A 25030-nucleotide genomic window follows, 5' to 3' on the forward strand; every position below is an offset into this window, starting at 1 on the left:
CACCGATGATTTCTGAATGCATCAGTACTAACTCGGATGATCGATTAGGGTTTAACAGTTGACCATACCCTAAGTCCTCCAAGGAGCGTCAAGTGGATGAGGGATTATACATACACGGTAACCGATGACAAACAGGTTCCATGAGTGAGTCGATACACACTCCTTTGTATCTTCTAGGACACGAGGTGTAGCTTGGCACCCCACGTGTCGGAGTCTCGACCTATTGATTGGGTTAAATCGATCCCACATTAATTAATCTATAAGATGATATAGTTAATTAATTTGGAAGGCCAATAAAGGTTATTGGGCCACTAGAGTCGTTAACTAGACTGATACATGGGCCTAGAGGGTCACATGCAAATGGTCTTTTGGACGTCGGAAGATATACTTAAGTTTTGGGGGTTTTTATGAAAAATACCCACTTAGTATAAATAGGGGAAGGCCCTCAACGAAATTCACCCAGGCCAGAATTGTTCAAGGGCCTTACCCTTCTTCTCCACTCTCCCAACACCCCCTCTCCCTACCCGATGTGATCGGAATGACGTAACGACGTCGACGGAGAAAGAACGGGGCTCGTCAATGAGAAGGAGGAGATCTGACGTGCCAAGGACCGCGTGGATACGTCTAGAGGCTGCACACGTGAGCAGATCGAATCGGCTCACTCCAGGATACAAGAAATTATGGATGCGATCCGTGGAAAGGTACTCATTTCAATGGTTTTTGTTGATGGCGTTCGATTTGCAAAAGGGTTCTGCTGCGTACCGTTTTGTTTTGTACATCCATGTCAAGGCCTCTAGAACCCATTAAATACTTCATCTCATTTGGTGTGCCTAAGTTTGACTTGATCAGGTTGTGGAGAAAATTTAACCAATCTGTAAAATTGACTTGATTTTAACTTTATCAATTACATTTGACTATTCATAATTGATTGAATACGATTAAGACAATTGAAGTGAATCGAGATTGTTATTAGACTTTATTTGATCACACTGAGCTTATTAGCTTTGACTTGAATTATTGAATTGAATTTGAATTTCCAACAGGTTTCATTCTACGAATTTGAATTAATTGAAATTGATTATTAAGATTCCGTATGTGATCCATATTACATTAGATAATATCAACCTGAACTTGACTGGAAGTGACTTATCATACTGAAGTTGATAGTCTAGTGTCTTTTGATCAATATATTTGGACTGAAATTGGTAAATCTGAGAAGTTAGTGTGTTGACCAAGGGTCAACTAGGGAAGATTGGGATTTGTTCTATTGCAGGCAGGTGGTCAGCGAGGGTGAGAAGATTAGCTTGGGTCAGGACAAGGAGGGTGGACGTTAGGAGCTCCGTAGTGTTGAAGAGGAGACGTCTCTAGTTTCCTTATTCTTGACTTGAGTGTAATTGTAAGGTGAGAGTGACGCTCACCCCGCATATAGTGGCTTGCGGTTTTTTATAGGACTTTCACTAGGCCTTTGAGCCTGTGACTGTCCTGAGATCTAGACGATCACCCGCGGCTGCATTAAGGGCACTTTTGTGCCCCCAAGCACGGTAAAATACTGTGTTAAGGCGAGAAGAGTGCTTGAGAGAAAATATTAAACAAGGAATAATAAAACGACAATTAGATCACATAAATACAAAAGTGGACTAATTCACCCCCCTCTTAGTAAATACAAAGGAGTGAAGGGTTTGACATTTTGGACGGTGGACCGATCGAACCAGACTGAACTGTGAACGCCGGTCCATCATTTTAGGGTGGACTGAACATTTGGGCCAGATCCGGTATAATGGTCAAATCAGATTAGGACCAATTTAAACAAAAAATAAAAATATCATCCCTACTTTCCTCACCCCCACCGATCATGTTCCCCTCTCCCCCACCCCTGCCTGGTCGTGTACCCCCCCTCTCTCCCTATGGATCCCTCGCTTTCTCTCTCGTGCTCTTTCTCGCGTGCTCTCTCTCCCATTCTGTCTCTCTCTTGCATGCTCTCTCTCTCTCTCACATTCTCTCTCTCTCACACGCTGTCTCTCTCTCTCTCTCTCTCTCTCTCTCTCTCTCTGTCTCGCATGCTGTCTCTCTCTCTCTCTCTCTCATTCTCTCCCATTCTATCTCTCTCTCTGTCTCCTGTTCTCTCTCTCTCTCTCTCTATCGCATGCTGTCTCTCTTTCTCTCTCCCATTCACTCTCTCTCTCTCTCTCTCCCATTTTCTCTCTCTCTCTCTCTCTCTCTCTCGCACGCTCTCTCTCTCATGTTCTCTCTCTCTCGCACGATCTCTCTCTCATGTTCTCTCTCTCTCTCTCTCTCGTTCTCTCTCTTCTGTTCTCTCTATCTCTCCCATTCTCTCTCGCATGTTCTCTCTCTCTCTCTCTCTCTATCTTTAGCACTCTCTCTCTCCTCTTCTCTCTCTTTCTTGCCCCCTCTCTCGCTCTCTCGCACGCTCTCTTCTCTCTCTCCCATTCTCTCTCGTGGGCTCGATCACTCACCCTCTCACATTCTCCCTCTCCCACACTTTTTGAGTCTCTCTTTCTTGCTCTCAATCTTGAGAATGTTTAGTTTTTCCTTTATTTTTCCTCTCATCCAACTCTGTCAAGTTTGTTTCATTGTATTTCAAACTATGTTAGGTTTCTCAACTCTACACTCTACTCTGTCAAGTTTTCTTCATTTCTTTTAGGCTTCTTCTCTTATAATTTTATTCTTCTTTTCATCATCCGTTCTTCCTTCACTTTATTTTTCTCCCCTTTTTTATTATTATTTTCATTTTTTTTTATTTTTATTTCTTCTATCTTTCTTATTATTTTATTATTATAATTATTCTTCTTCTCCTTTTCAAGTCTTATTTTACTTTTTCTTCTTTGTTACCTTTTTCCTACTATTTTCATTCTTCCTCTTTCTCCTGATTTTCTTATTACTCATTATGTTTCTTTACCTTCTTCCTTTTCATCTTCCTTTCTTGTTCTTTAATTTTTCTTTTATTTTTCAATTATTCTTCTTTCAATCTTATTTTCTTTTTCTCCTTTTATTTTATTCTTGTTTTCATTTTCAAGATCGGATTCATAAGCAACTTTGCAACAAAATGTTTTCATTTTCCCTTTGATAAGAAGTCCATACCATTTTTTTATCTTGACTTTTTGTTCTTCGACTTTGACTAGTCAACATGAATGGATCAGGACTGGACGAGACTGGACCAGACCGGACTGATACTTAGGTAAGGTTTAGATGCTTGCTAAAAGTATGGACCGGATGATAACTTGCAAATTAACATGATTAATTAATGAATTTTATATTATATTTATGTGTTTTAATGACTATATTTCCATGTTATCATATTAAAATAAAGATAGATCATTTAACCTTTCATTTTATTATTAATTCTGATTTTTTATCATTTTTTATGGAATTTAACTTCATTTCAGTGAATAAATATTTTTTACAGGGTTTTAAATACTTGGCTAAAGGTTGGTAAGTGTTTCCATGATTTTTCTGGAATTTTCCATATTTTTATATAATTTTTTGACCATTATATAGCCAAGAAATGATTTTTTACATATTTAAATAACACATATATTATTTATTTGGCATTTATAATATATTTAAATATTTACTAAGGAGTATCCACGTCATTCGCCCGGGCGAATAAATGGATATATTTATTTAAATAAGAATAAAGAGAGAGAGAGAATGAGTGGTTATTATTATATAATAAATAGAGAGGAGAGAGAGAAGAATAGTCAACATAAGCGGCTATGATTTAAAATATATAAAAGAGAGAAGAGAGAGAGAAGAATAGTCAACATAAGTGGCTATGATTTAAAATATTTAAAGAGAGAAGAGAGAGAAGAATAGCGGCTTATGATTTAAAATAAAAGAGAGAAGAATGGTCAAAGATTACGGCTAAGAGAATAAAAAAAAAAATATTTTTTTAAAAAAGACCTTTTGTCCTTTTCTTTTGTTTTTATTATTTCAGGGTGACGTGGAGAATTCCTAGCCGTTCAAATGACGAAATCACTTGCCAATGATTGCGGGCGGACGACGCGCACAACAACGTGTCAGGGCGTGATCCGAGAAAGCGGAAAACGAGAAATAATCATGCTAGCCAATCAAAACGCGCCATTTCCAAGCTTATTGGAGGAGAGATAAATAAATCCAACGGCTCAGATTTTTTCGCACTAAAACCTTGATATCTTGAGATCTACATGTCCGATTGGGCTGAAATTTTGAGGGTAGCTTCGTCTTTTCCCCCTCTACAATCCAGACGGTTGGATCTTTAAATGGAGGTCTGGAAAAGGGAGAAAATCACTTTTGGAGGCTCTCCCCAAGCAATTGGCCAGGAAGGACACAGGAGGCAATCTGGAAGTCGTCAGATCTGGATCTCTTTATCAAATTTGTAAGTTTCGGAATTGTATTTGATCATCTTCTAGAACGATTGAAACGCCTTGGCATGGGCGAAATGTACATGCCCTAGATTCATGTTTTGAATGCATCAGCACTTCTTTTGATTTGGATTCGAGATCTGACTTTTGATAATTAATTCTTAATCATTTTAGGACATTTCTGCTTCATTACATTTTTAATTTAGGGTCGAAATTGGGGCTTTCCCCAATTTCTTCACTTTCTCTCTCTAGGTTAATTTGATTTGTTTCTCTCTCTAGATTTCAGTTTTTATTGTTTAGGAATTTAATTTAATATATAAAAAACCCAAAAATAAAATTTGAACTGAAAATTCATCCATTTTGAACTCCAATTCAAAATCACTTTCTTGATTATTAAATTCCCAATTTTAATTCTGAAAATTATTATAAATTTTATTAAATTGGGAAATTAATAATTTATATTTTTATGAGCTTAAAATAATAATAATATTCTTATCTGGAATTATCTGACATAAATCAAAATTAAGTTTTACTTAATTTTGATTATTTTAAGAATAATATTTAATATTAATTGAATTAAATATTGCAAAATTCAAAATTACTTGACTTGATTCATAAAAATTGTTTGAAAATTCTGAATTGTTGCCTCTCTGCGGATCGACCCCTTGCTTGCTCTATATTCTTATTTAGTAATTAAGGGAATTATAAATTTATTGCATAAGTCTAAAAAGCGCAACGACCACGTAATTTTACGTGATTTTTCGGCTTATCACCGTACCAGGACCATCAAACCCTAAAGGAGTTTATATATCAACTCATTCATATAATCTGTCCATCATAGGTTATGTACGTATGGTCCCTCATCCACGTGATGCTCCTACCATGACTTTGGGTATGGTCAATTAGCAAACCCTAATCGGTCATCTTAATTAGTACTAATGCATTTGAAAATCATTGGAGAACTCTTTTTTGTTATTTTACTACCTTTCCCAAGGACTACATCACATAATGTTCCTTGAGCTGTCTCTTCTAATACTATGGGTGATAATCCCATTTTGATCATTCAATCATCTTCGTAGACTTCATGAAGCACCTGAACTAAGTCTGTTCAGAATTCCATAATTAATAACTCATAAGTCATATTCAAAGTACAACTGTTTGTCCGCAAGGCATCTTTGGTGTCTCAGGTCTAAGACAACTTACACAACCATGGTGTGAATCATACAGATTGATAATTTGCTATAATATTATTCAGAGGTTCGAGTGGATCAATTCAGTCAACCTAACCACTAGAGAGCACTCATTATATATCTTTAGTACCTCCATGCTATAGGAATAACCATACTCATCATATTTGTGAGGCTATATATTACTATTCTATTTGGATACTTTGATATCCTTCTTGAGTATTGTCTGAATGAGAATACTTAGAATACATGCTTAAAGACTAGTCATCTCAGTATTACAATTTCATCATAAAGACTAGTCATCATGTGTTCATGGACTTAATTATAAGCATCATAAATGCACTATAATGAATACATTGTATTAATGAATATGGGACAAGATATGGATGTGTGATTGGCTTGTCAGACACATATATGTCCATCAATCTTCATCTCCAGTTAAGGTCTTAAGGGTAGTATCGATGGGGATATGCTCATAGGATATGAGCCATTGTTTTCTACATTTGGCTCATTTATGAATTTGATTGTTTTATTGATGGGTTGCTCCATAGTACTTGCAAAATACCCATCCCATAAGTGTGAGACAGATCACTCATGTTGGGCCATAGGTTGAGGAGTTCTTCAAGAGTGTGAGATGGGGTACATTGGCTGACTAGTGGGTTAATTGGACCTAGAGATTGTTCCAGGAAGGGACCTTCCTGAGAGAACCAGTTTGGGATGATCAGCTCACTAGGATAATGCAAGATGCTAGAGAAATTAAATGTTGAGATGATGCTCCAATTAGTTGGAATATCAATATCACATGCATTAGGACCCATCTATTTGGAATCATAAATGGGCTAATGCTCCAGTTCTTAAGCTTCTTCTATGACCAGGGGAGACTGTAATGGTGGAGGTGGCCATTACTAGAGTTTGTTCCCCAAAGTCCATGGATGAATGATGTGTATTGGCGAGACTTTTATGCATTTGATTGGTGAATGCGATTTAAATTGCAACTTTGGTGTAGAGAGCTAAGGTAGGGGCATTCAATGACCCAGTTATGAATGAAAACCTTCCTAGAATGTTTATGGGCTGAAGATCAAGTGGCTTACGTGGTTGATGTCCCTATACTATCATGACTGGACTATTCCTTATTGAGCGGTTGATTGTGCTTTTAAAGTCAAACTTGATATGGGCCAGAAACTAATCACATGGGGCACACATGCCAGTTATAAGACATTGTACCAGGTTAACCTAGCTACAGTTAAGGACCTCTATCCACAAACCGATTTGAGGATGAAATGTGGAGGATAATTGAAGTTTTCTTTCCATTTGGTGCCATAAGGTCTTCCAAAAGTAGCTCATAAACTTTGGATCATGATCTGAGACAATCATCTTTGGAACACCACAACACCTAACAATCTCCATAAAAAAAAGCTTAGAAATATTTGAGGCATCCAATATCTTTTGACAATCAGTTAAATATGCCGTTATAGATAATCAATTAACTACGACATAGACGAAATCCAATTTGTTGCTTGTATAGTGGAGTCCCATAATGAATTTCATACTAACATCATCCCATGGCTAAACATGAATGTATAAGGGCTGATATATCACATGTTTCTTCTTGTTTCAAATTTATGACATTGGTCAATTATACGGCTGATGTGTTGATCTAACCCAAGACAATAGAGACAATCCCAAATGGCTTCTATTGCATTGTCCTCTTGATGCCCAGAATTGTCCCCTTGATGGTCCTCGCATATGATAAACTCTCTCATGGACATATGTGGAATGCATGTATACTCGTTTTTGAAAAGGAAGCCAATGGTGATGCTAAAAGGGGTGATTATTTGCACATGCGCACCTATCATAAGTGACAGAAAACTCAGGACAAGACTGGTAAATATTAGGAAGGCCAACAACCAAATGAGCTGAGTTGCTAGCATTGCATGTATGTGACACTGGAGGCTGAGATCACTGCTGGTTTGTGCCTTAAGAAAAAATAAAAAGATCAAAGATATTCCATCCGTTTGGCATGCCAAGGATATAAGTGACATTGGTTGTTCAGATAAATCACAGCATCATGATTTGGGTATAAACCAAATTCACGAGACATAAGATAATGTTGCCAATATTTTAGGATTTGGACCATGACATGGAGTTAATTTTCATGGATGCAGTACTTTGTTGGGAGTTGTTTATCTATGAAAAGTGACCAGATGACTTACCTGAGTAAGGATAGTACCTGAAGCATCACTTGAAACTTCAAATAAGAGATCAAAATCTGGAAGCCGCAAGAGGATGGTACTGGTGGTATGGTTTCAATTTTCTCAAAAGCCACATGAGCTGTGGTGGTCCAACAAAACTCACCCTTCTAAAAGAAATTTTCTACTGGCATCCTGATGATGCTGAACATATGGACACCATGGATTGTTTAGGTGTATGCCATTATATAATAAATGCACCTTCGTGGGATCAATAGAAATCCCATTTAGTATGAAGATGAACCCTAGGAATAACAACTAGCTTGGAATGAAACTTTAATTTTGAGCTCACAGAAAATGAAAAATTCAGAGCTCAAAAAATGTGAAATGGTTTTGAGATGCTCCATGTGGCTAATAGCCAGAAGACTATATGATATTGTTAAAATAAAACACCGCGAATTATTCCACATGCTCACCAAAAAACATGAGTCATAATTCACATGAATAGACTATACATAAAAGAATTCATGAAATAATTAACTAAAAATTACTACTATTACTCCTACTCCTACTCCGTCCATGCAATGATTTGGTCAATATCCATCCTATTATTATGATTTATATACTTCTTCTATAGTTAGGAAAACTAGGCGGACTCTAGGCAATAGAGACTACAAAGTAAAAGTAGTGCCTAAAGCATAGGTGAGGGTGGCTACATTATTTGGCAAGAAGTTATGAATGTAAGAAATAGAGAGTCCTAATGGCATGACCAACCATTCCATTGTTTTGAAGGTGGTCTTCCATGTTGGGTTCTGTGCCTTGGTTCGTCCATGGAAAATATGTTCCATGAATGCAGAAGCATGTCGATTGATTCATAGTCGATCTACGAAACAAAATATTGAGTGTACTTTTTTGGGGAACCTATTCAACCCTTGACATGCTCACTTTGAGATCGTTCTAAAGCCATTCACGCGTCTGGCCTCTAAAAGTACCCATGCGATCACTCGGCACTTGAATATCCACCTCTTCCTCTTCAACTCTTCTTGGAAACTCTCTCTTTGGTTGATGTAGAGAATGAAGAAAGGGAGGGGCTCTTAAATCAGACTTGCATTGGTGCTTAAAATGAGAACCCTTTCCCTATTTATATTTTACTTAAGGTTTTTCTCAAAAACCCTACAAAGTAAAATATATCCACCAATGCCCTTATGACCTTGTGCGTGTGACCCTCTAGGCCATGTATCATTCTAGATAATAACTTTAATTGCCCAATAACATTTATTGACCAACCTTATTAATTAACTATATCAACATATAGATTAATTAAATAAGGACCGATTTAAACCCAATCGATAGGTTTAGTTTCTATCCCGTGGGGTGCCAAGCTACACCTCGTGCTCTAGAAGATACCAAGTAGTCTCGAACTCTCTCATGGAACCTTTACCGTCATCGGTTACCGTATATGTATAATCCATCATCCGTGTGAGACTCTCGAACAACTTAAGGTATGGTTTATCATCAAACCCTAATCCGTCATTCGATTAGTACTGATGTGTAACCAAAATCATTGGAGAACGCCTTCTCCAATATCCTCGCTACCCTGACTAGGAATTTTTCTGCATTGTCTTCCTTGAGTCAATCTCCTCTTATACCGAGGGCGGATGATCCTGTCTTGACCACTCAATCATCTACGTAAGCTTCTTACTACATCTGATTTATAACTTATTTGAATCTCATATTTAGAGGCTCGTAAGTCATAGTCAAAATGTAGTCGTCTACTCACGAGATGTCCTTGGTGTCTCAGGTCAATGGATCACTTAAACAACTGTGATTTGAATTAACTTGATTGAAGTTTAGGTATAATACCGTTCTGGGATTCGTACAGATCAATTCAGTGAACTGTTTCTCCAAAGAGCACCCACTAACAGCTATATGATCAGCTATACTTATCGTATAAGTAGGATCATCTAGTGCTATTCTATCCTGATAATTTGATGTCCTTCTCAACTATCTATCGTATAGGAATATTTAGAATACATGTTTAAATACTAGTGATCACTATATTATGCTCTCATCCTAATTCACTAAGTCATTGCATGTATTCATGGACTTCATTATAAACATCACACGGAATAACACTAAATGTAAATATTTTATTTAATGAACTTAAATAAACATGATAGTGTGATTGGCTTGATGGCTACATAATATCCATCATTCCATTCATCTCCTAAGTGTATGCATACTCGATGATAGCCGCTCCAGAATTTTATATCAGAGAAAATTTGAGTCATTGTAGCCATGTGAATCATGTAATCTAATCGAAGAATGGGAAGTCAATTTTTCATAATGACTTTGTTGATAGCATGATAGCCAGTAGGCATGTGAAAAGTGCCATCCTACTTAGGTACCTAAAAAGAGGGGACAATGCGGGGACTGCCACTTTTGAGTATGAAAGTCTGTTTGAGGAGCTCTTGAACCTTGCTCCATAATTCTTGGTGGTTTATTGTTGCTAATTTATGATGGGGCATGTTGGATGAGTTGCTTCAAGGTTTAGTCAATAAGATTTTGGATATCACAGTAGGAGAATGGAGGACAAACCTTCTGAGGACTCATCTAGAAACTCAGATTGAATCTTGTAGATGTAGGGGTCCATGGTGGATGTGATCGTATTCACCATTGCCAGTGCAAGATAAACCAGGATGATGGCGCAGCCCCGGCACCAGCTCTCGGAACGTCTTTGGAGACGTCACCATCGTCCCCGACGGCACCAGCTCCAGCCCCGGATACGTCTTCTGAGACGTCCCCGTCGTCCCCGACAGCACCGGTCGTTCGCGTTCAGCCCGCTCGGCAAGCCAAGGTGACGGTACGCACGCCCGGATTCAAGTATTTTGGGTAATGGACACCGTATCGCTATCTTTACGTCTTTTCTTTACTCGTCGTTTTGCTTTCGTCTTCGTCATTCACTGTTTTAAACTCGTCACGCACACATGTAAGGCGAGAGGATAATCCTGTCTGGATCCCCTCTCCCTTCTCCCTCGTTCATTCTCTTCTTCCTTGTTGTTCCATCTCCTTGGTCCTAGGTCATTGGATTTCCCTTTATGTGTCCTTTGGTTTCCTTTTCTCTTCTTCTTTTGGTGTAATCAGGTCACCCCACTTCCCCCCTATATAAGGGAAGAGGATTGCCCTAAACCAGATACGATTTTTTTTTGAAGAATTTGAAATCTTGTTGTTTTGAAAAGAGATGACTTCCTCCTCGATGAGCTAGGGTTACGACCAGTGAAGCAGAAGAAGAAGAAGGAGCAGAAGAGGAAGGAGAAGAAAGAGGAGCAGAGGAAGAAGGCTAGGGAAGGAGAAGGACGTCAGCGTCGCTGCCCCTCCGTGCCGATCGCGCGTGCCCCGGCGTGCCACAGCGCCGCTAGCGCCTGCAGCCCGCGCACTCCGCACGGCCGCGCGCCGACAACACCGCAGGGCGCCGTTGCTCCACTGCGTGGTCCCCGCGCCGTGGACTTCCGCCGGCGCCGCCCCTGGGACCCTCGTCGCATCTCCCGCAGGCGAAGGGTGCCTCCCCAAGTCCCTTGTCCGCCAGCGCTCCTCTCTCCGTGCAGGGGACCCGAGTGACGCCGTCCGTCCAGCCCTGCTCGTTGCACCATCGAGCGGCGCCTCCGCCCTTGTGCCGTTCGCACGAGTTCAATCCCAGCGCCCCGGCTTCCCCCCTCAGCACCCACGACCTACTGCAGCAGCTCCCCGCCCGCCTGTGCTCGGGTTGCACCATCACGTGTGGGAGGACCACGAACGTCAGCGTCGAAGCTCGCCGCTGCTGCCGGTCCTTGCCGCACACGAGCCCTCCCGTGGCCAGAAGCTCCGTCGCATCCCGCCTCGGAGTAACGCTCACCATAGTGCGCCTGCCACAGCTGACCCGTCACCGCCGACCTGCACCGAGCCAACGGAGACTACTCAGAATATCCTCGGACGAATACTAGGTACACCGTCCCCTATCGTCTCATCAATTATTTCTTTCAGTACGCTTTTGTTGCCTCCACCGCGCTCGGGTTAGACGTAGGTGAGCGTGACAGAACGAGTGAAAATCACGACATATTGAGTGTCTCTCCTGGTTTCGGAACGAGTCAGTTCGCCCGCCTCGTGCGTGCAAATCCCGGCGGGAGTCCTCCCGTTCGGCGCCGTAGCAACCTCGTCCCTTCGGACGAGGGTCGGAAGGTCCACTACCCGCCCCCGGGTGACCCCGTCGCCCCCCCGGACGTCGGCTTTTCTCTGTTCATCGGCAGCTGCACGTACGACACCCCTACCCGATCATTCCATCATAGGTCATTTTCGTAGGAGACCGTGCCCGACGAACCCCTCGAGAATTCTTCGTGTACCGACGCGCTATCGACACCGAGTACGAACCCTCAGTGACGGCAGGACTTCGTCACGGACGTGGTCCTGCATCACAGGAAGAGGGGCACAGTTTGTCATTTTTGTGTGGACATCCTTGAGTATAACATGTAAGGAAATGACTTGTAGCTCAAATTTGACATTTTGAGTGGGACTTGATGACGACCCTCTGATCGCCATGCACAAATATGAAATTGTTACTTTGACCATGTTGGGTAGTGTGCATGCCATACAACCAGGGGAAACCTAAGGGCATGCTGCTTGCTTTCATGGGAAGAACATCAACCATACATTATCTCTACACAAAAGGATCCGCGACCCAAACACACGTACGTGATAACATGAATATATTGAGAATTCATTTAAGTCATCTAGTAGGGTGACAGATGTTTCTGTATTAGAAGCCGCATCTTCTCAATCGCTTCTTGTGAGATTAGATTTACAATCCTCATGTAGTCAATGATGATCTTGTAGAGACTTGACTCAACATAAACATAAGTGTATAAAATAGAGGTGAGTACCATGTCGGTAGTTATAGACCAATGGTATAGTAGATGAAGGAGGTCTAGGTTGGTGGCCTCTTCTTATGATTCAAAAATTCCTGATCCAGTTCGTATTCTTCTTCATCCATTGGCGGAGCATCTTCCAACGTGTGATTTCCCATAATGATTAATGTCCAAGTGGGACAATTTGCAACGAGGTGTCCATACCCGCCATAGGCAAAGCATTGGTAGTTTAGGGTTGTTGGTTGTGCATGAGAACCAGGTGGGCCTTCCAACAATTCTGATGTGTCTTGTGTCCCCCCTTGGTGGGGATACCAACCTTGAGACTTTGGTACTCTTTCCCATACTTGTGTCAGTCTTTTTGAGTTGTTAACGGCCAGTGGCCTCGGTTGTAGTAAGGTTTGACGTAGCGTACCTTCCTCCTTGTTGTAGTGCGACTATTGGGGGGATCTGGAATGGCTTCCCTCTACTATGGATAGTCTATCTCCCGTGTGTTGTAACATGTTGTATATACTTTATTCCAATGTATGAACCCACATGGGCATACCTTCCCCTAGAGGGGTGGATAGTGCCAGGTTATTACCCATTTTTGGAGGCTAGTATGATGTACCAGAATGAAGTGTGAGCATCGAATAGTCCTGGAACTCTTTTGATTTCTAAGATGGCATCATTGCTCTAATACCAGTTAATGTAGGTAAAGGTATTTTGAAACATGATTCTCCATGTGGACCATAAGCCATTATCAAGATTGCAAAACAATAACTAACAAATAAATATAAAAATTTATTCAAAATCAAGTAGAACCTGAAGCATGACTGTATTCTAAACTACGAGGTGTTGCCATACTGTCATTGTCCAAATGCTCTGATCTAAATTATAAAAGTTGCTCAAAGGCTTTTTAGCCCAAATGAGAAAAAAAATTCAGCCCGTAAGAGAGATGAGCGAGGGGCTTAGACATAGAGGGCCTAAAGAGGGAGGGATGAGATTGTGCGGAGAGAAAAGATGTCAAAACTTTAAGAGCAGAGGCAATAGAGATCAAGTGGGGCAGGTTTGTGGGCGACATAGAGAGGAATCGTGCGAGAGGGAAGGTTCACTAGAGAGGGAAGAGGGGAGAATTCATGACGAAGAACTATGGAGAAGCAAACGGCCATGAGAACTAAGTGCTAGATAGAAGAAACATACATATGCAGTGAGGAAAAAAAGGGTTGAGGGAAAATACTTGCAAAGACCACCTGCGTTCGTCTTCCTTGCAACCTTATTTAACTTATTTAACTTATGTAGATTAGAGACATTAATCTTTATTGTCTTTTATTTTTATCTGTATAAATGGTCCACATGTTATAATTGGCTCATATAGCTTATTGTTATTTCTTTTAAATTTTTGTATGTGGGCCATGTGAGAGGCTATCACATGACTATTCTCATAATGAGACACATAAGTGAGTAGGGCTCACATACTGTTTTTATTTCCTGGTATTTAACCATTCTGGATGAATGAAAAGTTTATCTTTTTGGCCTATCCAAAACCTAGCCACTAGAGTTCATCCTGTAGTGAACTAGAGAGGAGCATTCAAGGGAGATCAAAGGAGAATTCTAGGGAGTTTTAACATGGTATTAGAGCAGGTTGTTTTAGAAGACACATGATCCATGCCATCTCTTTTATAAATTGAACTCCCATAAAGATAATAATTTGTTATCTTTCAGTTCAAAGCTCATCTTTTAAGTTTTATTGAGAATATTTAAAATTTCTGAAATATTTTACCACAAACTCTTACATCTCTTAATCATATTGACTTATCCACAACCACATTCATTTTCATGTCCTGACTTTACAAAACTTCACTAGAATCAACAAAACAAAATTGACATATTCTAGGACCAACTGTGCAGTGTTCATAATAATAACAAGGCATGAAATATACTATAGAGTATTAGTTAAGCACTTTTATATTGGAAAAATAACTCAAATAAGGGCTATTTTAGTGACGTCACAATGAGAAATTTATTGGTACATGATAATTTAGAACTGTGTTTATGAAGGAAGATGTTATAAATCTTGGTCACAAATGAAGACACTACAGTGTTTTAGGGAACACTAAGTCAGACTCTAGTTCCCAAATAGATCCTAGGTGTTACTTATTTTCTTGGAGCTTCCAAAATATATATTTATCTTCATGGAAAAGGGTAAGTAGGAGGTTCATTGAACAGAAGGTCTTCACCATCTCCAAAGGACCTTGTGGCCCATTGTTATTTAGCGTGGGGCGCTTGCCTTACAAGAGATGGTAACGAAGTGGGAACAACACTTATTTGTATTGCCATGCCAGCCACTTCATTCAATCAATCATATGTTCTATTCACATTCATTACTTTTTTTATTTCAGGATGCTTCTTTTCTCTCTTTCTTTTTTCAAAGGCCAGCGACGCTTCGCTATGTATACGCTTCGCTAACTAAATTTACTTCAATCAAGACAAAGAGGATAGCACGCTTCTTACACCACCATTTCCAACATAATCGACATCATGAAAGAGGAAATTGAGGCAGGCCTCATCAATCCAGTGTTTGAAGGATCTCCAGCATAGACTGTGCACATCTTCACTAAGGGACTGTCAGGATCACGGTGCCCGAACCTGGTCAACAAGTTGGACATGGTCAAGATCCATGCCCAACTTGTGGGACGTGTTGATTAGAGGCGTCAATCTTCAGCGCGGACTGTATACATCTTCACCAAGGGACTACCCAGACCACAGTACGAGCATCTGGTCAACAAGTTGGGGATGATGACAATTCATGCCCGACTTGTGGGGTTGTTGATTAGAGGTGTTAATTTTTCTTGTCTTTTATTTTTTATCTAAGCAAATGGGCCACGTGTTTTAAGTGGCTCATATAGCTTATTTTTATTTATTTTAAAAATCTTCATCAATGGACTACCGGGACCACGGTGCCAGCATCTGGTAAACAACTTGGGCATGATGACAATTCAAGCCCAACTTGTGGGGTTGTTGATTAGAGGCATTAATATTTCTTGTCTTTTATTTTTATCTACGCAAATGAGCCATGTGTTATAAGTGACCCATATAGCTTAATTTTATTTATTTTAAACAGTTGTATATGACCCATGTGAGAGGGTATCACCTGACTTATTTTCAAAAGGAGTCACATAGGTGAGTAGGGCCCAGATGCTTTTTGTATTGGCTGGTATTTAATCATTCTGGATGAATGAAAAATGGACCTTTTTGGCCTATCAAGGGAAGCAACATTCAAGGGACTTTTAACAACTTCTTCTATCAAAATAAAAGATTGGCACAACTATTAAACTTAGATAACACGTGTCTTACTTATCTAATCAGAGTACACAGCAGGATAGGACCACAGTCGCTCGATCCAGCACCAAATCAGAGTATAAAGCTGGTGGAAACTGCAACTGCTGAGGAACCATGGGTTCAATCACCTCTTAAAGAAATTGAAAAATTCACACCAACAAAAACCCCGTTCTCCATGCTCGACCTAAACACATCCAAATAAACTTATCCAATAAAATACACGTAATCGCATGCAGAACAAGTAAAAGTCTGGCTCTAAGAAGATACAAATCGAAACGGAGCACGATCATCTAATCTACATGACGATCTCGGGGTGGAGGATGCTGGACTTGATCTCCTTGTGGGGGAGAACGACGCCGCCGTTGGTGTAGATCTCGTCGCCGACATGGACGTCCTCGCCGAGAATCGTCATGTTCTCCACGCGCGCCCAGCATCCGACGGTGGAGTGCCATCCAACGATGCTCCTCGACACGCAGGCGTGCTTCTTGACCCTCGCTCCGCGCATGAGAGTGCACCGCGCGAGCCGCACCCCCGGCTCGACCACGCAGCCCGGGCCAATAGCCACGTCGGGCCCGATCAGGCAGCCCTCCCCAACCGTGGCGGTCTCGTGCACCAGCACGTTGCCGAGGACGTGCGGGCCGGCGGCGAGGACCGCCGGAGCCTGCTTGCGGAGCGAGCCAAGGTAGAGGCGGAGGCCGGTTATGTAGTCGCGGGGCTGGCCGATGTCCATCCAGAAGCCTTGCAGGACCATGGCGTGGAGCTTGCCCTCTGCGGCTATGGCGGGGAAGACCTCCTTCTCGATCGACGTGGGCCTTAGTTGGATTCGACCCAGAACCGACGGGTTCAGAAGATAGATCCCTGCGTTGATCTTGTTCCCCACGAATGTCTTGGGCTTTTCCACGAACTTCTCCACCTTCCCCGTCTCCTCCTCCATGACCACTACCCCGTATTTCGACGGCTCCTCCACCTTCCCATGAACTCGTATTAGAGAGCTGTTGGCGTAGGTAGAGCGAGAGAGGATAGGAGACTACGAGATGGATAGATGGCTGAATTGATAGATAGATAGATGGATCGACAGATGGATACTTGGATAGGTAAGGAGAGAGATAGAAAGACAAAAAGAGAGGAGAAACAGAAAAAAGTAGATGTACAGATAGTTCGAGGGAAGGGAGAGAGAGGAGAGAGAGAGATACATTACTAGATGGAGAGGAGAATGAAAGAAAAAGATATGTATATAGAGAGATCGAAAGCCCAAAAGAGAGTAGAAAGACAGAGAGAAACACACAGAGATAGATAGATAGATAGAGAGAGAGAGAGAGAGAGAGAGAGAGAGAGAGAGAGAGAGAGAGAGAGAGAGAGAGAGAGAGAGAGAGAGAGAGAGAGAGAGAGAGAGAGAGAGAGAGAGAGAGAGAGAGAGAGACTGACCTGAGTCACCATGATGGAGGCTTCACTGGCGTGGGCTTTGTGGAAGAGGATCATCTCGGCCAAAGGGTACTCGCTGATGACATCGCTATTGAGAACGAAAAAGGGCTCGCCGGAGCCGTCATCTAGTTTGTCCCTGGCCAGAGCGAGAGGGCCGGCGGTGCCCAACGGCTCCGTCTCTTGAGAACATATAATCTTGATCCCCAGCTTAACTTCGTACTCTTTGAGGAAATTGATCATCACCTGCGCGCAGAAGCTAAAGGCTCCTGTTGAGACGATAGGAGTGAGAAAAATGAGAATCTTGTTCACCTCCTCTCTTCCTGTTTGCTTACCTCTGGCTGGTAATTTATCGCCAAAACCACCTCCGTGACACCAATTTCTTTTAAGGCTTCGATCTGGGGATCAGCTTGAGGAAGTGAAGAAGTTGCGAGGTTGTCTTTAGTGGCGGATCACGGACTTGAAGGGGTTTTTCGTACCTGGTGTAAGATCATGGGCTTGTTTGCAAAGTCAACGAGTGGCTTGGGGACGCTTAGAGTTAACGGCCGGAGCCGAGTTCCGAAGCCTCCAACAAGTATGAGCGCCTTCATGGTGCCGGAATCCTTCCTTCTCCTTAGACCTAGGAAAAATCAAGGCGATGTGTTATTACCTGAGAACAGATCCAGGAAAAACCGACGCTTTTCAGAGTTATATTTTGGCAGAATTGCGGGAGAGAGAAGATGAATCGAGGAGAAGGGATTTCCGAAAGTTTATTCGTAGAAGACGAGGACACTCTCGTCTCCACTAAACTAAAGTCGGCAACTTTGATCGCAATCATTACAAAAAGAGTACCATGTCAAATCAAGCGGAGATGGTAGCTTTGACATTTTCTTGGAATCGTATTCGAGATCAAAGGGACGAGGGAATTATGTCCAGATGAGATGGGTTTGGATTCGAGATGAAAGATGGAAGAAATTTGACTCTCTCAAGAATCGTGCAAATCTGGGCAGAAGAAATCGAGATCTGAAAAGCCACCGATCTGGGAAGAGAAACCTGCAATGTAGACGCCCACTAATCAGCAAGCTCTCCGACGCCCACGATCCGCCGCTCTTCGAGATCAACCGAACTGCAGCCTCTAGAACAATAAGGGGGATTGACAGAGATACAGATTTATTTATTTCTATAGGTATGTATCAATTATATGTATAGGGAGAGATATATAGATAGAGAGAGAGAGAGATATATTTAGATAGATAGAGAGAGAGAGAGAGAGAGATATATATATATATATATAGATAGAGAGAGAGATATATATATATATATAGATAGAGAGAGAGAGAGATATATATTTAGATAGATAGAGAGAGAGAGAGAGAGAGAGAGAGAGATATATATATATATATATATATATAGATAGAGATATATATATATAGATATATATAGATAGAGAGAGAGAGAGAGAGAGAGAGAGAGAGAGAGAGAGAGAGAGAGAGAGAGAGAGAGAGAGAGAGAGAGAGAGAGAGTTGAGATCTGTGTGGAAGCAGGAAACCGATCGCACTTAATTACACGCGGTGGAAGAGAGAAGATGGAGCCGCCAACCCCTCATCTCAATTCTCAACGAGCCGCTGATTTTGAAGACGAATTTTTTCTTGAAGTATTGCTCTCTGATTTTCATTTCCACCTACTCTCTAGCAGCGTTCTTTAAATTATGGTCAAAGTTTCTGGTAATATGATGATATATCCGACGATGCCCCTGGCTACCTTCACTTCCTTCCGAGAAGTTTCGGATTTACTCATTATCGAGAAGATCTGAAGATCCAATACAAGGAAACTCCTTATCCTTATTGATCTCACAGTCAGATTTCTACATTGTCAGTACGACCCTGAGACTTTTGATCATCAAATTATTGAATTTCTTAGCTTCACGGTAATTTTAACTCTCAAATTATCGGTGTGAGAGACTCACCGGAGTTCGTCTCCAAAATGTGACTTTATCACCCATTGGAGATTTTTTTTGCATCATTTTGGTAATGTAACGTAAAATTAGGTACGTATTAAATTCAAAAATTATAGAATTTATATTTCACACCGTCTGTTGTGTCAAAGAGCAAATCCCTAGTCCATGTTCATTTAGGGACACGCATAGGGAGATGAGGGATGTCTAATCTCATTCATGAAATGTCGTATGTGATACTCAATATAATTATAGTATACTATAATCATGTAGTCAAACCATAGATCTTAATATTTGCTATTTAATTAAACCATAGGACCAAAATCATGGGTCGGATCGGACTGGACATGACTATACCAAATTTAAAGTAGGACCAGACCAGACTGGAAATACTGGACAAAGACTGGGATCATTATTCCTTACTCATGACTGAACAATATCCATTCAGCTCCATTTTGTCCGTCACATTCTGTTGGTCACTGCCCGTCCATAAACCTGACCCTGGACCGTTTCCCATCGGTTCGTCCTCTGTCTGCTCTATATAACACCATTTATTCATACCTTTAATGTTACTGTGATTCATTATTTCACACAAACATCATCTCCACAAAGCTTGATTTGCCATACATCTCATCGACAAAGAACTTAAGAAGCGTTCTTAAAAAATATCAAGTGCATAATTGACTTATCACCCTTCCACTTATCTAGCCATACTTAATTACCTTCAAATTCCGTCTTTGATTAGAATATAATCATAATATACCATAGATCAGAAAAAACCAATGTGATTATGAGCATATGACCTTTGGAATACAATATATATATAATAAAGCACAATAAATTATAATAAAGGAAACTATTGAGTATTTTATTTTGTGTTTACAGATAAGTAAGATTTCATAATCACATTAAATTATTAAAATAATTTTCATGATAAAAGCTGCATCATATTGGCTTTCAGAAAGTTTTTTTGACATCCTCCATGTTCGGATCCAAACCCTAACAAAACATTGTTTTTCAATATGAGTTAATAAAATTGCTTAATATTCTTAGGGATATTTTATATGACATTATATTTTGTGACATTTATGACATACCAAAGATACTTAAAGCACCATGGTCTAACTCTTAGGTTAGAGAATTTGAATTTTATGACCCCGGGTGTTTTATTGCGATAAGTGCCTAAAATTCATTGGTGTAGCAAAATTATTTTTAAATATGAGTTATTGAAAATTTTGAACCCCTACACAAATTCATTGCATCTTGATTTCAGTGATTGCATGTATTGATCTAAGTAATAGTACAATCACTGGAATCAAGATGCGATGAATGCCTTAGAAGTAATAAATAATGATGGTGTGCTTGTGTGGCGTGATTTCATTGGCAGAGAAACGCTGAATTAATCTAGAGAAAGAAAGTGAGTGGAATGGGTTTTATCAAATTTTCACTTATATTTTGTTTTGAAATGTTTGTTTATTTTGATTAACATTTTAAATCAGTTACTCCGAGTCTTCACGACGGGGAACAAAAATCTAGAGAGAGAAAGTGACCTGGATGGGTTTATCATATTTTTTGTGATATGAAATGTTTGTTGATTTTGATTGGCATTTGAAATCAGGCATTAAAAGTCTTTACGAGGGGGAACAAAACTCTAGAGAGAGAAAGTGAGCCCAATGGATTTTGTGAAACTTTCTTTATATTTGGTTTTGACATGTTTATTTATTTTGATTGAAAATTTTAATTTGGCATTATGAGTCTTTATGAGAGAAGACAAAATTCCTGAGAGAGAAAGTGAGCCAAACGGGCTTAATCATATTTTTTGTGATATTTGGTTTTATAATGTTTGTTGATTTTGATTGAAAATTTAAATCAGGCATTAAAACTCTTCACGAGAGGGAACAAAAATGTAGAGCAAGAAAGTGAGCCGAATAGATTTAATTGAAATTTTAGTGATATTTGGTTTTGCATTTTTTGTTTATCTTATTTAAAATTTTAAATCACACATTAAGAGTCTTCACGAGAGGGAACAAAAATCTAGAGAGAGAAAGTGAGCGGAACGGGTTTTATCAAATTTTCCCTTATATTTTCTTTATGTTTATGTGGCCTCGCAAATCATGTTTCCTCATCATACAATTATTACTTTAACCATTGACGTGATTTTTTTTGTGATAATGGTCACTCATGGACTAAACTGAATAGTGTGAGTCAAGGCAAGTGAACATGCATCACCATATCACATGTTTATTATTTGTTTAATGCTAATCTTTCTGTTTGGGGACATAAGATTTTATGTGATGTAGATCATGATAGAAGGGCAAAATCCAAGCCAATCATTGAAGACAATGTCAGAAAAATTATGGACAGAAAACCTAGATGTGATGTAGTAGCGGCAGTGGCGATGATGGTGGCTGCGATGGCAGTGGTGGCGGGGAGGAGAGTGAATATTTTTTAATCTTATCAACAACTAGGACTTGGCCAAATACAAACGCTGATATCTGACCATCTAGAAGGTTGATTGAGCTGAAATTTTGAGAGAAGCTTCATATTCTCTCCTACTTTCATTCTTACATTCAGACTTGTAAGATGAATTGCTGATTTCTATTAAAATTATCTTTTGACTCCTATATTTGTGGGATGATTGAAAGAGAGTGAGGCCAGATATCAATCAAGTGTTCTTCCCTGGTATTTAGGATGTTTTTTGAGAGCAACATATAAGAGGAAGAGCTTGCTTACATTTTCAAGTTTCCATGGTCCTAGAAGAATGTAAGGACCTGGATAGGTGTCTTGCCTTATGGTGTCTATCTTCATCATCATCATCATTAGGTTATATTTACTTCATCTATCTTTGTCATAATCATTAGAGTAAATCCATCTCATTCTATCATGTGGTCGTCCTGTCAATTTCATCAGGTCTGAACCCTCTCCTATCACAGTGTTTCATCGTCCTTCTCCCATCGCCCTTGCATAAATATTTTATATATCCACATACTTATCCATATTTCTGTCCACCTCACTATCTTGTCATTGTCACTTAATCCCCTAGCTCCCTTTTCCTCTCTTCTCTTAGTCTCTAATCACTATTTCCTATATACTCTCCTTTATTTTAATCATCTTATACTTATTAAATATAAGCTATTACCTTCTCACGTCTCCATTTCACTTGTCTCTATTCCTCATATTTTATTAGTATCCTTCCTCATACTTTTTATCATCTTCTAAATAAATATAAAACTCCTAATCATTGTTCCTTGTGGATATGATCCTTAAGCATAACTAATTATCCATATTTTATTTCATTAAAGGTTTTATAAATTTACTGATTATACTCAAAAGCCAACAGCAACATAAATTAACACTACTAATTTTGAGTTTATCAGTATTGATGAAAGATAAATGTTTATTCAACCACATTTATGATAGAAAATGAAGACCTCCGTGAGGGGATTTCAATTATGATAGCTCCTTATGGGCGTATTCCTCTTTCTAGACCCCCCTCACTCTCTTTGAAAGGAATCTCAACATCATTGATGCCTGTTCCATGCCAGATGAATTTTTTTCCTAAGTTACACCCAACCCATGATCATTCCTTTTTATACATATCATCTCATCATTAAATTCACATTTTAAAACTCACAAGGATATTAGGAGATAATAACTTGTCTTCTATGAACTCAAGCTAGATTAACCAAAATAAAAACCATTTATTTTTTTATTGAAATCAATGGAGTTAGACCATAATAATTTTCTCATATAATTCTCAATGGAGTTAGACCATTTATTTTTTTATTGAAATCAATGGAGTTCGATTTCAAACCAATAAGATCAGTAACATAATAATTAATTAATTTTTAGGATTAACTGATGATATTATTGCTATTAAATCAGATAATTGAGAAATATATGATTAAATGAATTTATTAAAATTTCTGTGTAATTTCTTTCTATAAATAAGTATATCCTTGGTTCATTTAATTATATTCATTTCTATGAATTTTTCATGAAGATAGCCCATTTTATATTTTATATTTAGTGGAATTATCATTCAAGTAACTACATTTAAGAAATAATCAAATTATGATAAATTGACAAGCTACGAGAGGATACTTCTGATGTTATAATATCATCCCATGTTAAGGATATAGTGATTTTTTTCAATTGGCCAAATGGGGTATCTACAAATTAAGGGTATAAATACCCTCTTCTCGATGTGACCATGTGGTCTATTTTTGGATTAAACATGAAAAGGGAAATCAAAAGGTGATGTCTCTGCATCATATGTAATCCCGTACTTCTTCAGACCCATCAAGAACTTCCTGCATCCAAAACCAGAGCAGCTTAAAAAACCCAGATCGCGGCGAGGAAGTGGGACAATGGCCCGCCCAAGAGTCAGTCTCGGGATTGTTCTCACTTGTGCTCCTCCTCCGTCCACGGCACGCCCTTCTTCCGCTCCTGCTCCCCGGGCCGTGCCGTCAAGTCAGCGGATCACTTATACAACTGTGACATGAATCAACCTGATTGGCGTTTAGGTATAATACCATTCAGGGATTCGTATGGATCAATTCAGTGAACTCTTTCTCCAAAGATCACCCACTATATGTCCTTAGTGTCGCCACACCAATAACCACAAATAGGTTATACTTATCGTATATTAAGTAGGATCAACTAGTGCTTCTGAAAAAAAACATACTTTTTCTCCTTCTGAAAAAAAACATACTTTTTCTCCTTCTGAAAAAAAACATTACTTTGAGATTGAAAATTCACGTGAAGGATTATTCGAAAACCATATCATCCCTTTTTAACTTTTGCCCAATTTTTATGACCTACTTCATATTATAGAGTAGAGATACAAAATCAATGAATTACCAGTTTTTTAATCCAAGAACCTATAATTGTATATCTCAATTTCTTTAAATCATATTCTTACTAAATTTAACATCCAACTTTTTTATCCACAAAAATCACAGTTTTGTGAACCGTATCTTCAAATTTTTATATATTGGAATTCATTTACCATAAATGGTTTAATTAAAATTTCTAAATAAAATCAATAATTAATTCATTTTTAAAAATATACTATGATCTTGAAAATGGAATCTTGTAACTAATCTATTAAAAATTTAAGGTTTTATCATAAATATTCCTACTAAATTATCTAAAATTTTTTATTTAATTTATTGAAAAAATATTTAGATTTAAAATGACTGACTTTAATGAATTTAGTATTTATTTGTTTGATTCGGTGATCCAGTCGAACATGCCGTATAAAAGTAATTGATACTTATATAATCTACTCATGAATTTATTCTACGTTGACATTGTCTGAGATTTTTCTGTGTTAATCTATATTACTTATATTGAAGATTAATTCTTATAAAGGATTCCTTATGAATAAGAACATTTGGTATTCTAATATTGAAATAATCATGAATAGTTATCATTTGGATTGGGTTACTCTGAATTTTGGGTTCTAGAGACTTGATTAAGGCAAAACTGAAATACTTCATGCATTGGAAGATAGAAAAAGGACTTGTTAAGATACTCTTAAATTGAATGATCAAATTACATGTGTGCTGATCATATCCACATTTTTTTATCCCTTGACTGAGATATTTTTAGCCTTTCATGTGTCTGTCTTCTAGAAGTATCCACACAAATCCTTGCTTGTAAAATCTTCTCCTTTATCTTGAAGATCCCCATTTTTTATGCCTAGTTATTATGATATTCC

At 39.1% G+C, this 25030-nt stretch overlaps 1 protein-coding gene across 2 annotated transcripts; it reads right to left on the minus strand.

The window, feature by feature from the left end:
- Positions 1-16146: 16146 nt before the first annotated feature.
- Positions 16147-18586, minus strand: LOC144715658 (putative mannose-1-phosphate guanylyltransferase 1). 2 transcript variants are annotated; one of them, XM_078590613.1, is made up of 5 exons: positions 18405-18586; positions 17852-17991; positions 17708-17770; positions 17379-17618; positions 16147-16920 (listed from the first exon to the last, which is right to left on the minus strand). In XM_078590613.1, the coding sequence occupies exons 2-5, from the start codon at positions 17960-17962 to the stop codon at positions 16249-16251; spliced, it is 1086 nt and encodes a 361-aa protein (XP_078446739.1). In that variant the 5' UTR covers positions 17963-17991; positions 18405-18586; the 3' UTR covers positions 16147-16248. The 2 variants fall into 2 exon arrangements, with proteins under 2 accessions (XP_078446739.1, XP_078446740.1); XM_078590614.1 differs by lacking the exon at positions 18405-18586 and having other exon boundaries at positions 17379-17641; positions 17852-17911.
- Between the last annotated feature and the right edge of the window lie 6444 nt (positions 18587-25030).

Source organism: Wolffia australiana, chromosome 19 (genome assembly GCF_029677425.1).
Source record: "Wolffia australiana isolate 7733 chromosome 19, ASM2967742v1".
Taxonomy (NCBI): Eukaryota; Viridiplantae; Streptophyta; class Magnoliopsida; order Alismatales; family Araceae; genus Wolffia; species Wolffia australiana.